The sequence below is a fragment of the Podarcis raffonei genome, chromosome 6 (assembly GCF_027172205.1).
Source record: "Podarcis raffonei isolate rPodRaf1 chromosome 6, rPodRaf1.pri, whole genome shotgun sequence".
Lineage (NCBI taxonomy): Eukaryota > Metazoa > Chordata > Lepidosauria > Squamata > Lacertidae > Podarcis > Podarcis raffonei.
The window spans coordinates 48,316,993-48,333,914 of record NC_070607.1 but is presented as its reverse complement, the minus strand read 5'-3'; the positions used below and the strand labels follow the sequence as shown (position 1 = coordinate 48,333,914).

The 16,922-nt window shown below is 43.5% G+C and overlaps 1 protein-coding gene and 1 long non-coding RNA gene across 4 annotated transcripts in view; one reads left to right on the top strand and one right to left on the bottom strand.

Moving 5' to 3' along the window:
• On the top strand, window positions 1-12,901 carry LOC128415855 (uncharacterized). Of its 2 annotated transcripts, none has more exons than XR_008331088.1 (3): window positions 1-786; window positions 3,564-3,641; window positions 9,948-12,901. It is a non-coding gene; the product is annotated as an uncharacterized LOC128415855 (long non-coding RNA). The 2 variants fall into 2 exon arrangements; XR_008331089.1 differs by lacking the exon at window positions 1-786 and adding an exon at window positions 860-1,064.
• Window positions 12,902-13,859: 958 nt separating this feature from the next.
• EIF2B3 (eukaryotic translation initiation factor 2B subunit gamma) overlaps window positions 13,860-16,922 on the bottom strand; it is a 79,242-nt gene continuing 76,179 nt past the window's right edge. For both annotated transcript variants that reach the window (XM_053392599.1, XM_053392601.1), the window contains exon 12: window positions 13,860-14,076. In XM_053392599.1, the coding sequence (XP_053248574.1) occupies window positions 14,024-14,076 (53 nt within the window). In that variant the 3' untranslated portion in view covers window positions 13,860-14,023. The remainder of the gene's footprint in view (window positions 14,077-16,922) is intronic.

Below are 16,922 nucleotides of genomic sequence, written 5' to 3'. Positions count from 1 at the left end.
CTCTTTCTGATGCGTTCACAGTAAGGAAACAAACCTCTGTGATTCCATGCTGAACAGGGGGGAACTAAATTGGCTCAGGCTCTTGCGTCATGGGAAGCGTGAAGGTTTGAGTTGGCTGGCAAGGTGGTTGTAACCTTGGCACCTGGACAGAAACCCCTTTATTCCAAGCCTTCTTCTACCTAGTAACTACTGGAGTTGGCTGCATCATCACAAGCTGCCCAGCACTCACCTCAGGCCTTCTCAGCCATGAAGAAGAGAGCAGGCCAAACCCACAGCGGTTCACCAGTGTCCCAGGGCTCCCCGCTCTTAATAGGCCACTGCTAGAAACAAGGAAGTCTCTGGCTCCCACCAGGAGTTAATTAACAGAAGGAAAACACTTTTAAAGGCTGCCAAGCAAGCAATCGACAGTGTCAGGCAAGGTTACCACTACACAAACTGAGCTCAGCTACACAACTTTTAGCCAGGATCCACAACACGCACACACAGAGAGCTGCTGGCAATCTCTGTGAATGAGCAGCTCATCAACAAAATGCCTGAGGAAAGGGCAGTGGTTCAGCTGGGAATCCAAGTTATTTGCCTGTTAGCTAGGATGGCAAGGCCAGGGGTTGCTTCAGACCTGTGGAGGATCAACTAGAATACAGGCACTGAGAAGTCTCAGGTCTGAAAACATTCAGGTGAAGCAAGGAAAAGAACTAGTCAAGATGGAGCGTCCTGAATTATGCCACTTATCATTGGGATCCTACCCACAGGCAAAAGTCTGGGGGAAGAGGATTGATGCAAATATAGGTGTGTGTGTGAAAGCTTTCATGCGTTGGTAGCTTCTCATTTGGATTATTAGAATGTGTTTGTGGGTGGGGCTGCGTGTCTCTGGAGTCAGTCGGGAAGCTTCAGCAGATGCCAAATATGGCTGTGAGAGTGTTAATTGGGACCAGACATTATGAACATAATATCTCACACTTTTCTCATCCTCACTGTCTCCTAATTCAAAGTGCTGGTTTTGGCCTAAAAGGCCTACACAATTCAGGGCCTTGGGACTTGAAGGGACGCCTCTTCCTGCCTATATGGTGAGCTCAACTGTGGGTGCCCTTTTCCAGTTGCCCCCTCAACCCAAAGTTATGAGGGTAGTCATGAGAGGGAGAGAGAGGGTCTTTTCAGTGGCAGAAAGTGTTCCTGGGGAAGTTTGCCTTCTCTGGCATCCATGTTCTCTTTTTGGCATCAGGCTCAAGACTTTTCTGTTCTCTCAAGCCATTTAATATCATGTGTTTGGTTTTCTTTTTAGTTCCTGTGATAGTCTTAGTGGTCTTTATGTACTTCTATATTTGCGGGTTGTTTTTCAGCTCCTGTGAGTTGTATTGTATTTTATTTTGTTGTTCTTTTGGCTAGATGTTTAAGTTACAGTCTGAATTTTTATGGTGCTATTATGTTTTTCATTTATTTGCATTATGCCCGGAGAACTTATTTATGAGGCATCTGACAAATATAAACAAATATATAATAAATAAATAATGGTATTACTAATTAGTGAGGAATTGGGTAGAATTTTACCTGCCCTTCTATCTGCATGTGTAAATTGCCTAGAGACTTTGAGGGGAAGGGAGAAGGGGGAAGAAGGAAAGGAAAAGGAAGTTCAGGAATGAAGCCCCAAATTTGCCTGAGGTATCCAGACTCCTACCATGACAACAGCTCAGATCAGAATGTTTAGAATTGACAAACCAAACCCTCTCACATCAGCAGCCAAAAAGTCTTTATAAAGTTAGCTCAGGCAGAACAGAATTCAGAGGACACAAGCAGAGTATTCTCGAAAGCCACGTTGCTATCTCTGCCCAGTTTATCATGCTCCTAAGGCTGGCCTCTATGTCTAAGACTAAGAGGGACATAAAGGCCTGGCTCAGAGATTCAAACAAAGAAGAACAAATCTCTTTCTTAGTGTCAGTCATTAAACAGCTCATGGGACTTACAGAATAACCTAACAAAGTCCTTACTATGTCAGATGAATGGTCTCTCTGCGTACCTTGCCTGTGACAGCAACTAGCTCGAGATGACCCTTCGACAAGGCAAACAGCAGAACAGGCCTCTACAAGAACACTGAAAGATGAATAGGAAGGTGCCGTATGACATACCCATTTGTCCACCTGACTCATTGTCTCCATTACACTGGCTGTGCTCATGCCTCATGGTCAGCCACAAACATGGAGTACTGCTACCAGTCAGTGGTCCTGTCTGCATGTTGCAGAAAGCCACAAACCATGGCTTACTGTGAACAAGCAGAGTGCTAGTCCATGCTGCTGAATCACTCCCATTTTACTCCACTCTTCCTCAAACTGGGAGGAACAAACAAGACTTGGCTTACTATGACATCTGAAGCAGCACTTGTGGGTTTGCCCCCTGCTCCAAACATACCACAATGGTTAACCAAGGTTTGCTCATTGCTTCCAAATTGTGTTTTGAACAAACCATGAGTGCTGGTTCATATGCCATGGGAAGCAAAGGCTTGTGGTTTGTTGCTCCCAGCTTCAGGAGGGCAGCGATTTAGCAGCATGCACTAGCATATGAAAGGGCCCACTGACTGGCAGCAGACTGCCAGGGTTTTGGACCCACTTGGAGAAGCAATAGATTGGAGCCCTGTCATTAATGTATGTTGTCTGTTTACCCTGTAAACCCACATCACAACCATGTCTGGATTTTATTCCACTGGGTACAGCGGTTCAGGCTGCTTATACCCCATTTTGTATTCACTCCTCTTCCATCATTATGCCCAGTGATTTAGCACACAGTCAGGAAGCACTTTAGGAACTGGTAGGTATCATTCCCTGAGATACCCCCTAACTCACAACTGGAAGTTAGCCTTGTGAACTGCACTGCATATCTAGGTTCTTGTCAGTTTTGTGGAACAGCAGGAACTGGGATAAGTTATCTCTACAGTGGGTCTGGGTGGGAAGCAAAGAGTTTCTGACCTACGGAGAAGGAATGAACAGGTACGGAATAAAACCAACATATATTTATTTATTTACCCACCTACTTACAACTCAAAATGATGTGTCTAAGTGGTGCACAATAAAACCATTCCATAAAATGCAAAATAGGTTAAAATACAGATCACAAATCCCAACTGCAACATACACAGATGCCTAATGCCAGAAACAATTTGTGAAGAAGTAAAAATACAGTTGAGCCTTCATCAGGAAAGACACAGGTTAAAAAAGAAGAAAAAAAGGTAAAAGTAAAAAGAGGATGTCCTGAGGAGTGACCAGCCAGAGGACTGCTGGACCTTTTACTCGCCAAAGCCCCAGAGCTCTATTGGGCTGCCATAGATCCCACAAGCTGACCAAACTCACTTGGACAAGACTGAACTTCTGGTGCCTATGGCAGATATCGTTGGAGGGGACCCTGGCACTGAGAGAGGCAAGGCACAACTCACTAAGAAGGAGTAGTTGCTGCTGCTCTAATGGCTTCTAGGACTATATTCTCTGGGGAAAGAAATGTAAGGTTTGGGATCTGGCTCTGTACCAAGGGCCAAAGCTCAATTTGGAGTTGACACACTTTACCTGTTTTGTCTTCAACAGGGGCTCCCATCTGAGTGTATCCCCCATGGAATTGATGGATCACAGGGCGTTCCAATGGGCGTTCCCTTTGGACAGCAGGTCAGTCTCCCTCTGTATAAGGCAGGTTCCTATGTATGCCAATATCATAACCTTAGGCTTGGCCTGGTAAAGGTAGATGCAATGGAAAATTTCCTTGGAGCAAAGATGGGATATAAAGGCAGTAAAATAAATACTTTCCATTTTGTCTACTCACCACACTCCATTTACAGCACACGTAAGCCAATTATTCCTAGTTTTTCTCTTCTGTCTGCTTCTGAAAGCAAGTTAGTGACTCTCCCACAATCCTCTACTTAGATGAGAGAGACAGAAATCACATCTTCACCATATATGGAAAGCACTCTTATAGCAGCCATGGCCTCTCCCTGAAGAATTCTGGGTACTGCAAGTTTGTTGGTGCTGAGTGTTGTTAGGACCCTTTATAAAGCAACAATTCCCAGCACCCTTACAGTTCCCAGGATTTGAGGGGGGGGGGGGTAGGCCATGACTGTTAAAGTAGCATAGGAGTGTTTTCAATGTACAGTGTGGATGTGAAGAAAAGTAGAGACAAGGAAATGAATGAGACATCTTGCTTCATTCCCTGTTTGGCAGAGTGATCGTTCTATTAAATCTGTTATCAAAACTGTGTTTTGCCAATCTTTCCCCACCCACCCCGCCTACACCCTATGCCAACCAGATCTTGCTTGGGCATCTTTGACCGTCAGGGTGCGGCCTTACTGCATGAAGCCAAGGACAAGATGGCACCCATCATTCAACATTCAGAAATCAAGCAGGCAGGCAACTGAATGTGTATTTCATCACTAACAACCTGACAATGTCCCATTGAAGATAGCAGGCTAGTTTTTGGAAGCACAGAGTAGGATATGAGGCACATATATCACTCTGCTGTTCAACAGAGGCGAATTACCTCGGTTGGAAGGGGCTGCTGCCTCTGCTCCCTACCCCCAACACTCAGCAGCTGCCTCTCAAGGCAGCTCCCTTAGCCTAATGGCAGGGCCGGCTGTGGCCTTGAATAAAGCCAATGACCACAAGGTCTTCTCTTCTGCCTCCAGCAGAATATGGGAGCATTATAAATTGCAACGTGTGAACGGATCTGACTGAGTGAGCCTACCTCTGGGTAGAGTATATTATCCAGGATTATCAGGGCAGCATAAGTACTATTGATGTTTGTTTTTAATTCCTTTTTTGCTTTTAACTTGTTTTTTAACTTTATGATTTTATTGTTTGGTTTTATGATTTTATATTATTATAAACCACTGTGATACATCTTTATGATACAGTGGTATATAAATATTCAAATAAATAAATAAATAAATAATCTTGTCCTACATTTTCTTTACAGTCACCCTGTGAGGAAGATTAGGTTGAAAGATAATGATTGGCCCAAAGACGCCCAGTGAGCTCCTTTCCAAAGCAGGAATCTGGACATGGGTCTTCTTGGTCCTAGTCTGACACTCTTATCCAGGAGTAGCCAATGTGGTGCCCTCCAATTCTCATCGCCGCTAGCTGTGGCTGATGGGAGTTGTAGTCCAAAACCTCAAGAGATCATGATGCTGGCTACTGCTTTTCTAAACACTGCACTACACTGGCTATCCATCCATATATTAATACATGCACATATACATATCAGCAGTGAAACAGTTTACCACTCTAGAAGTCCAAAAACCTGTCGATGTGGAAATGAGTGGAAAGGCAGTGTAGCATCTCTCTTTTTGTAACTCTACCATAGGCCTGAGCGTGACAGGTACTGCCATGATATTACATTGCAAAGGTAACAGAACTGGCACTTTAGGGCCAAAGAAGATGCTAGTGAAGCGATACAGACATCTGGCCAAAAGTATTATGAAAAGCTCACTGGGGGAACCTGGGCAAGTCACTGCCTTTCAGCCTAACCTACCTCACAGGGTTGTTGTGAGGGTTAAATGAAATGGGGGGAGAACCATGAACAGTACCTTTAGCTCTTTGTTAAAAAGGCAGAATATAAATGTGATAGATAGATAGATGATAGATATAGGTAGATGATAGCTTAGATAGATGATAGATAGATGATAGATAGATGATAGATATAGCTAGTCTGTTCTGCTTGCTCCTTCTCTGCTCTTGCTTCCTTAAAAATAAAATAAAATAAAAACACAATTCTTGAGAAGGAAGGCATGGGCTCTTATTTTACTGGCCTCTGGCAACCTAAGTGTAGCAGTGGTTGGGTTAAAAAGCGCTTGACAGAGGAAGATTAAAAACAATCCAAGGAATTTGTTGCAAACTTCCTGGATGGTTCCCCACACGCAGTGGCGTTTTCTTGGCTGCCTGGCTTATAATCAGCAGAGTGGAATGTTGTAAATTAAATATTTTTAAACAACTTTGCTCTCTCCCTGGTTAAACATTGCAAAGATTGCTCTTTCTTGTCTGTTTCATGCTGGGTGGTCTCTCCCCCCCCCCATTTGCCTGTACGTCTTCCTCAAACACAATTAACCATTTAGATGTTGCACAAAGGATTAGCTTATGCATACAAGGCCAGACGCTAGTCCTTTTCCTTGAGGTGGGGGGCGGAAGGGGGGTGGGGGCAAGGAACCAGGGGGCAGATCTTTTACTTTCCGCTAAAATACAAAAGCCAAGAAAATCCCCTAACCCCTCCAGTTTTCCTTGAATGATAAAGGCCCAATGGTAGGCTCCTCAGCTGCCCTCAAGTGCAGGCCTCACAAGCTCCTTGCTTTCTTATCTTGATGGTCAGCACTGAAACAGCCTTAAGCATCCCAGTTGATGTGGCACCCAGAAATTCTGGTACCTTATAAACCCAAAGTTTGCCTTAACACACTATCTGTTTATGAGCTTTGCCTGTCCACTGGTCTGCTGTGCCTGCAACAGTTATTTCTCGACCCACTGCCACTCATATGTGGAGGTAACCTGTATTCTCAAATGCAGATTAATCAGAGGGATGTTAAGAGACAGTGTTCTGAAAAGTGGAGAGTCTCATTCCCCCTCAGGTATACCTACCAAGTACTCACATGTGTGGACATAGACTGTTGATCTATAAATATTTTTACCTCTCATGAGAACAGCAAGCCAAACCTAGGAGATGAAGTAAAACCCTGCTACTTCAGGATTAGCTGCACTCCTTAACTGGAGTTACCACCACTGGGGAAGAGGAGTATATACAGGTGCTTCCTCTCTTGAGAGCCTGACAATGGGAGAAGAAGCCTCTGTTTGAACTTTGGTTTGGCAGCTGTATTGTAGTGTGGTGTAGTGGTTGAGAGCGGTAGACTCGTAATCTGGGGAACCTCCACATGCAGCTGCTGGGTGACCTTGGGCTAGTCACACTTCTTTGAAGTCTCTCAGCCCCACTCACCTCACAGAGTGTTTGTTGTGGGGGAGGAAGGGAAAGGAGAATGTTAGCTGCTTTGATAGTCCTTCGGGTAGTGATAAAGCAGGATATCAAATCCAAACTCCTCTTCTTCTAAATGACAGCAAGGGGTCAGAAACTGGTGTGCACTCGCGCATAGACACACACATATCATGCCAGAGCCATTTCCTCAAGGCCGCTTTCTTGTACTTCTGGCCAGGGAGCAGGGAAAGCAGTTAAGTCCAAAAACATCTCCTGTCCAAGCTCTCCCAAGAAATGCTGAGCACATATGCCCTTCTTCTGGGCTGGAGCAGGCTCTGAGCTCCCTAGTGTATTGCATTTGTAGAGCTGGGACACTGGATACCTGCAAGTGTCCCTTGTCTGAAGCTGCTGTGCACATTGACTTAATAAAACTGTAGAGTTGGAAGGGACCATGATGACCATCAAGTCCAATCCTCTGCAGTGCAGGGATCTTTTGCCCAACGTGGGGCTTGAACCCACAACCCTGAAAGTAAAAGCCTCATGCTGTACCAACTGAGCTATCCCACTTGGCTGTTGTGCACGTTGACTTAAATGGCCCTGGGCCATAACTCAGTGGTGGAGCCTCAGCTTTGGATGTAAAGGGTTCCAGGTTTAATCCCCAGCATTCCCACACCGGACTGGAAGGGACCCCGCTGGTAAACCTTGTGAGCTGCTGCTTGTCAGAGTGGATAATAAGGATCTAGATGGCTCCATGGCCTGACTAAGTGCTAGGCAACTTCCTATGTTCCTAAATGTAGTTCCTGGGATATGTTTGAAAGGCTACCACTCTGGGTTGGCAGCTTAGTTAGAGTTGGTATAAATGTATGGCTGCATGTATTCATGTGTATATGGATATCTGCACTAAACCTTGTAACTCAAGGTCTGAAACAAAGCATGTGAATTTTGATGCTGCAAATTTGCTTAGATGTGCATAATGTGCATAATGCTTTGTAGATCCCGTGCTAGAAAGCTCAGTGCCTTGGGATATAATAGAAGCTATGCAGATTTCTAGACCTTCAGCTATAACAACCCTGTATGTCATTAAGATGAAGAAAATCCTATCTTCCCAGCAATTAGTGTGTTTAGGAAAATGGTATTTACTTATAGCAAAATTACACCGATTAATTGGCAACGCCGCTGGTTTTGGCCACACACCCAGCAGGGCCAAAAGCAAATTGGTAAGATTTGTTTTACATCTAGCTTTAAAATTACATCTAGAGTTTGCTGCTGTGTTCAAACAAGATTTTTTAAATTGCCATCTAGTTTTCGAGGCTGGAAAATGGGCATCTCCAGAGACAGAGTGATAAATGCACAATCTGCCATGTTCCCCTGCCCCTCCTTCCATAAAGCAGAGTAGCTATTGTATCTTCCCTATTCCTAACACGAATCTCAGCCAACACATTCATAACTGGTCTGACAAAAATGGGACTCTGATAATATTACATTGCTAAACTGGCCTGCCACAAGATAGGCTGGCCTATCTATCAGAACACACAGGCTGCACATGACACACCAGAACAAAGATATGGCTGATTTTATTATAAAAATGTTGGAGTCTCTTGAGCCTCACAGCATTTGGAGAACAATTATTCTCCATTGGCTTGTAAATGCAATGCAAATGCATTTACAGGGTACATTTCTAATGAAAGAAATACTTCCCTGAAGAGAACTGAACCCCTAAGTCAGTCTCCAGGTCTTATAATCACATTTTGAGATGTATGTCAAGAAACTAGATACTACTGAAAGGGCAGCGCAGATGATAAAAAGTTTCAGTCCCATGAAAATAAAAGGATAAAACAGGGGAGGAGATGGGTCTACTCCCTGAACCATCCTGTGTGGACCCACTGGCACTAGAGGCCACCTCCCCTCTCCTGGGCCCTGAGGAGAGACCTCTACCTTTAGGCTCTGACGGCCAGTCTACAGGTCTTTTGGGGGAATCAAGCAATCCGTGAGATTTCCCCACAGCTGGAAACCCCATTACACCAGGAAAGTGTGTCCGTTTGGGCCAAGCTATTTTTTACCACAGTGTGGAGTGCTTTTCTAGATGATGCTTGAAGAGGAAACACCTGATAGTCTTGCAGCCCTCATCCTGCCTATTTTAAGAGTACAGCCACCTGTAATTGACACATTTTCAAACTTGGCCTCATGCAGATCTGCAGGGATGAGAATGGGAAAGGGAAAAAGAGGTAAAGATGTGGCTGTTGCCCCTTTTGATACTCATTTGCCTGCATGGCACTCTGTGCCAAAGAAAATGTGGTGCTAGTCATGTGTGTTGATAGCACAGTGCGAGCTCTTTAAGTTTAATGTGGCCATATAATTTCATGTTTAAATTGGACCTGTTGGTCACACTTGTAGCTCCACCAACTTTAAAATGATTCCTCTCTCTCTCTGTGTGTGTGTGTTACAAGAATGTACAACAGGCATATTGGAAACTGAATGTGTTTGGGGGCGGCTGCTTGAGTCCCAGGGCTTTTTGAAGGAGGTACTGTGAACTATGGCATATCATGGCTTAAGATGTGTGATGGAAATGGGTCACGATAAGTAAAATGATAAAGACAAGATATAACTACAGTACAAGAGCAGCCCACTAGAGAAGCCACTGCCTTGCAGAGATCTGTGCAGTTGTAGTGACTCAAGAGCTGATGGTTTCCACTTGGAAGAGGATTGAGGCAAGCAGCTGCTAGGATGCAAGGGAGCAGGAACTAGTCGTGTGGAGGGTGCCTGCTACAAGACACAACTACATTGGCATGAACCCAGAGGAAGCACCTCTGTTACTGGAAGGATGTGTAAGGTGAGCCTTGTGCAGAGCAGACCCCAGAATCTCACTGCCAGATCACTAGAGGGTTAAATTAAAACAGCTATCTTGTGATTTCTAGAGGAACCATTATTTGGAATTATTCATAATTGCACTGCTGCCACACACAGTGACTACATCAAGAGCAAATCTGTGCTTTGATAATCTACTTTTATCTTGCCCCAAACACCTGCAGGTCATAAAAGGCAAAAAGGAAAAGCCGGTTCCTCCAGCAGTCAGTAGCACTTGCAAGCAGCAGAAAACTTGAATTGAGGACCTCAGTTCTAATCTGCTCACTGAGGCTTCCCATCCCGTCTCACGACATTAAGCAAAACAGGATTATGAAGACAAGGAGATAACATCTGATATAGATATGGGGAGTTATCATGGGAGCAAAGACCTTGCAAAAAACTACGATACCAACTCCTCAGGCTCACTTCTCAATTTACATTTTGTATTCAGGATACTTGCATACAAAAGACAGACATATTGTGTCACCTAAGATCAGCACACCTTTGTGATTTCAACACACCTTTGTGATTTTCTCAGTAAATTCACTTAGGAGAGTGGGAAAGGTTGATCTTTTCCCAACTGCTGCTTCTATGCAAATACACAGGTTTAAATGCATGAGAACCATTTCCAGCAAATATAAGCAATGCACATTTTGTACTTAGCAAGCCCCAAAGTTATAGAATGAATCAGAATATGATCTGGGTTATCTGGCGATGTATGAAGTAGAGCAACATTGGGTTACAGTAGAATAGCACCAAGGGGCAATGGATGAGATTCTCTATTTTTTAAAGTAAAATGTTAAGTTTTTAAAATGGAGGTTGCGATCTGCAGACTTCTGCCCAATCCTCTAACCTGAGCTTTAGACAGATCTCACAATTTATGGCAATATCAGTGCTATGTAGACATACATCTAAATGCCTTGACTATGTGGGCATGCTTTTGTTTTTTAACCTCCTCACAGGGTGTCCCAGAATACTGCAATATGTTGGTACCTTGAGTTCTATCGCTAGTTACATTTTAAAAAGATAATGGAGTGCTGAAGTTTTCTCTGGGTATTTGTGGAATAAAGTTATCCTTCTGCATTCTTTTCCACAAGTGCAATGTGACATTAGATGCTGGAGCAGTTCATAAGGACTTAGATGCAGGGTTAACTTGGGCCATATAGGAGGACCAAAGAGCTGCACAGGGCTGCATGTGGAGAGACAGGCAGCCTTTCATCTTAGACAGCTGCTGCTTCACATCTTTCCATTTGGAGCCAGTTCTTTAATGTGGTTATTTTTAATTTATGAAGGAATGGGCAGGGTTGGCTTATAATTTTGATTCTCCTGTGTTAAATGAGGGAAAAAATGCTGCTCCCCTTAGGGGAAAAAAAGATCAGGATCATGTTTATCACTTTGTCTAATGAAAATGAACTAATATTCCTCTGGGCCAATATCTGGTAGCAGAGACCAAACAACCAGGCTTAGATGTGCATTTTAAGAGTTCTGCTAGTCAGATTCCTGTGAACCAAACATTTTAAGAAGTGAAGAGCCTCTTTATGACACACAAAAGTTCAAGAACTTGTATTTTGCACCATGATCCTGGAATTGTACTTTGAATTGTGGTTGACAGGACATGCGTGTTGTTTTAAATAAAACTATTTTGGCTAAAGGGTTAGATGCATACCACTCCACTGGAGCTTCTTTTACCATGACTATGCTAGTATAGTAATATTCACATTTAGATCAATATTTAACCTTCAAGAGGCTTAAGAAATTTTAAACTGGACTCGGGTTTACCATTTCTCTCCTGTCCTCCATCCATTTAAAAAATATTCCCTTGGTTTCATGGAATCCATAATCACTGCATAGTCTCGGTATTCTTATGCAGGGGGTTTATTGCTTTGCTTTGTTGTTGTTTTTATTATGTGTTTTTATTTTGTATTTTTATGCTATGAACCATCCTGAGCTTTTCAGATGAAGGGCAGTATACAAATTAATTAAATAAATTAAAGGAATGAATAACAAAGTTTAGGGTAGTAAGTGCTACCAGTTTACAATGCAATGAACCTAAAAGAGGTGACTAAATGTGGAACTGTAAAACAGTGACATAAAGCACTCAGGCTTTTAGTTTCTGCCAAAATCAGCAAAGGTAAGGCAAACAGTGACAAAGCACAGGAAATGGTATACTGTGTGCTCCATCGTCAGGTGAATACTAACAACAGAACAAAAACCTTCTGAGTGGTCAGGACACACTCTAAAATAGTAAAGGAATGGTAATATATGCCCCAAGGTAAGCCAAAGCTTGCCAAAAATTTAAGATAAACAACAGGAGTTGGTTCACTAAATGGCTAGCCTGTGGTATATTTTCCTTTGATATCCACTGTAACATCCACTGTTCCTGTTCCTCCTCCTCCTCTTCTTCTTCTTCTTCTTCATATCTCACCTTTTCCCTGGCTTGGGACTCAAGGTGGCTTACAAAAAAAGTGCAAAATACAGCTAAAACAGAAAAGCTAAAAACACAGAAATCATTAAAAAGTAATTAATCAATAATATAAAATAAAATAACAACAATAAAAACATCACAGCAGCAGCTCTTTCCTTAAAAACAGGCAGTTCCTAAAGGCCTGTTGGAATAAAAAGGAAGAGGACAAGAGGGAAGGAGCCAGTCTAACTTATTCCAGGAAGAGAGTTCCAAAGTCAGGGAGCAGCCACCAAGGAGGCCCTCTTCTGCATTCTCACAAGCACATCTGTGAGGGTGGCGGGACTGAGAGAAGGGCCTCCCCCTGAAGATCTCAGGGCCTGGGCAGGTTCATATGAGATAATAGGGTATTGCAGATATAGCCTGGGCTAAGCCATTCATATGCAGGTACTGTTCATCATGTGGAAGCTTGAAAAATATTTGAGTTTACATCTGCACAAGGTGGTTTGATAACATAAGTGGTTTAAGGATAAAGTGCTCATTAGTTTATGAGCAAAGCTTAGTTCATATTATATACCGGTATTCTACCAGGTAGCAAGTGCTTGCAAATGATTTTAAAAACACAATTACCCACCTGGAAGGGCTCTTTCATGAGCTTTTACTGAATGTATGGTCCCCAAAGCAACTACTTGTGGTCTTATCATTGTGAGACATCCTTCTTTCTCAGATACATGTATATTCTGGCATTTAATTATAAACCTTGATATAACCTTGACCTATCTGCTGTATTATGTTGACATGGTGTGATCACAGCTCTAAAGCCTTGTGTGTCTGTGCATTTCCATGAATAAGGAGTAAGATCATATGGAGCCAATTCAGATACTGGATTATTGTCACTCAAATAGACTTAAGAATTTAAAATTATCTAAGTGTGAACATGTCCTGCAAGCAAACAATCACGCCTTTTGTAGTGAATCCCAAAACTCAGGCATTCATGATTTTAAATACTATTATCCTCCCCCACTTTTTTCCCTTGGAAGGAGATGAATCCTGATCTGCTTTGGAAGGCATTCCATACTCATGACCATCTTGTTTTTCTGTAGATATTTCAGTTTTATTATATTATTTTAAGGTGGAGTCAGCAGACACCTAAACAATTCTCAGTATACTGACTGCTGGGCTAATGAATGTATGGTTTCTGAAATATTTTATCCCCTTTCCCCAACATTCTGCTTGCCTTTTGAGGGCTGCAGTGCTTTGTACTGACAATTTTAGGGACGACAGGAGCAGATGCCTGAGTGAGACTAATTAATTCAGAATCAAAGTGGATTTTTAGCGGAGAATATTTTTTTCACTGTGCATCACCTTGCAGTTACTGCTTCTCCGCCCACTGTTATTTAATCGTTTTGTAACATTGTGTAGTTAGCCTTAAGACTGAATCATCTTGTACTATCTTGCTTTTTTAAGGTACTGGAACCCAGAAAGTTGGCACTTTCATCACAGTGAGATCAGCTAAGCTGTTCTTTTGACTGAGTACAATCTGTGTGGTCCCTGCTCTTAGCTTGGTTGGCAACACACAGCATTCACTGGATTTACAGGAACCAATATCACCCTGTGCAAGGCAGCATGCATGTCAATGAGGGAGGATATGGTGGGGGGAGGAGGAGGGAAGAGTCACACAGAGGAAACAGAGAGATGTTCTTGTAAATATTTATTTATTAAGGTGTAAATAAGAAGTTAAAAGCTGGAGAGGATACCGGTGTCAACGATGCTAGGAGTCAGATCATGAAACAGGACTGCAGGCTCCTGCCATGCCATAAGCTCAGGCAGCCAGAAAACCCTCTTTTAAATCTGTCAAATTCAGATTTCCATCAGCTGTTCAGTACCCATGATAACTTCATTAATGTGCTTAGCTGTAAGAGAAAGAGAAACACATTTTAAAAAACGAGTTATTTAAAACCTATGCCTTATCCAATTTAGAAATGAATTTATTTATTTTTGAGGGGGAGGGGCACAGATTCATTGGTAAGTTAGGCACAGCAAACAAATGATCTGTTCCTGTCTGAGGCAGGCACCTAACCAAACATTAGAAGGTGCCTTGAATGAGAGTGCTTGCAAGTATCAATCACTGCCACATGCAACAAAGGCAGAGAGCAACCAGCAGCTGTAGCTGGCAGGTGTATATCTGGAAATCAGCGTGGAGTCACACTGGCCTAAAGGAAGGAAATGCTGTAGAAACTAAATCACAGTACGACCCCACCCAGACCAACCTCCCTTTGGCAAGAAGCTGAACCCTCTTCTGTCAGCCCCGTACGGAAGTGGGCCCAGAATTAGCAGAAACAAAAGGGCTCTATGGGAGTTTTCAGTCCCGGGTCGAGAGGCAGTTCTTTTCAGCTGGCTTCACCCTGTTCTAAAACCCAGATAGGGTTTTGCAAATTCTCCACCTCCTCAAAATTTTCTTACCAGGCTGTCTTTTATTTGCCATTGGCAAGGTTACAGATGCATTCAAGCCGCAAAGAAAAGAGAGGGATTAAAGAAGGTACTTTCAAAAGGGTCCCAGAATTTGGGCTCTGCTTGGCACAATTGTTTCAGACTGAGAGCATCTGTGCCAAGCAGATCCAGAGCCACATCAAAATGTCTGATTAGTGCTTGGTGAGGGAGCATTGCCTGGCCCATTTGTTCTGGGTGCTCCAACCTGAATGGCTTGGAAAATGTGTCACTTGTTACGCAGGAATTTCTGCTGGGAACAGAGGAGTGCTGCAACAAGCAAACTCCTTGGGAAACGCAGACAGAGAGCCCCCCACAGAAAGCTTGGGATCTAGAAGGCTGATGAACTTCTGTTGCAATCAAACTGCAATTTGAATAAACACAGGGACAGAAATGACTCAGTCCCAGCAAAACTCCATCATGGCACTGGGCATTCATGACAAAGTGCTTTCCTCCACCGGACAGCAGCTATTCGCTGGCAGCATCTGTCCTGGAGAGCCCTGCCTTCAGGGGGAATATGAAAGCATCTCCTTGTTGTTTGCTCAATTAGCTCCAGACAGATTGCTGCTGGTGATGGCAAAGCTAAGCTGTAAAAGAGGAGGAGGAGGAGGAGGAGGAGGAGGAGGAGGAGGAGGAGGAGAAAGGGTGTGTGGGAAGAGAGAGAAGGGGTGAGGGCCAAAACCCAGGACCACCACGAAGCTCCAGCCCTCAGGGGCTCCAGAAAACGTTCAGTTTACTCACTCAATTACATACACTGTTTTATAAACCCTTAAAATAAAATAGAAAACAGTCCTTGGCACAGAGTTCCTGTTCTATTATACAGTAGTGATGAAAGACTCCGCTGTGTATGAGCACTCCTGAAAAGCCAGAGATGAATTAATAATAATAACAATAACAATAACATTAAAAAACAGAATAGAAAGGAGAGGGTGGGGTTGTGATTGCAGAAATGCAGAGATGAAAAAGCACACTCTCTGGGTGGCTTGAGCTAGTGCAAAAAGCAACTCCTTTCTCTCTCTTGATCTGATGGTAGGTGGGATAGAGGGGATACCCACAGACGCAGGGAGCAGCTGCAGCTAGAGGTCAGGAGGTGGGGTCGGGCCCGGAAGTTCCATGTGGTGAGGGAGAAGGGAAACAGGTGGTGTGGGGCTGGTTTGTTTGTGTTGGTAACAGGAGTGGGAGCTTCTCACAAATGCTTGCTCCATTCCGCTCAGGATTTATTTAGACAATTCAGTGGTGCCTCACAGGCCTAATGTGGTGGGTGGTGTTGTATACTTTAGCCATCAACAGGGGCAACTGCAGCTCCTAGGATGCAATGCTCTATTTAAATAGGAGACTTTTGTTAGTTGATGCACTCACTATAATGGGGTGTGTCAGTAGGCTGAGCGCCTTTGGGTCTTCCCAGGTGTAATAAATGGGGAAAGACGTAGTTAATCCCTATTGTTGCATTCACCTGTTGGGTAAACAGCCAAAATATCTATTATCAAAATGTTTTCACTAAAAACAATTAATCTGAGACTTCTGCCTGGACAATAACCACTTAGTTTGGGACTAGTTAGCCCCAGAAAGCTATTCCCACAGTGAAAAGTCTTGCTTAACCAGGATTAATTATGGACTGATGTCTTCTGGTGTAAGTGCTGGGAGCTGGGCAAGAAAGTAAATGTCTTACAGAGGAACAATGGACAAGGCAACTAGGGGCAAAACAGGAGGAATTTGCTTCTGCAAATATCTAGGATTGGAATATCCATGCATCTAGCTGTAGCAAGAAACCACTAGCTCTGCCTCAAAGTTCTGAATTCAGCACCTTTCCTGCTTCTGACAAATTAGGCATATTCTGTGATCATGATGGAGGTAATGGAACAGCTGCAGCAACTATGCTCAAGATCCCTGAAGAAAGCTGCTTACTTGGTTCAGTTCGGATAGGTTGCCTCATGCACTTAGACCAGGGGAAGGCAGAATGGCACCCCCTCCAGATGTTTCTGGACTCTGACTTCCATTATCCCTGACCACCGGTCATGCTGTCTGGGGCTGATGACATATGAACTTCAACAACATCTGAAGATGAACAAGCTGGTACCCCTGACTTAGACCAATGGAAGAAGAGCCAGCAGATGAAGTCCAGGAGGCATGCAGATGGAGAAGGACAGACATGTCCCTTCTATTGCTGGGTAGGACAAAGTCAGTAGATGCGCCAGGAGAACCCAGGAGCTTAATGCTCTCCAAGAGTCTGCAAGCCAAGACAAAGGGAAGGAATGCTGGTATGAGAGAACCC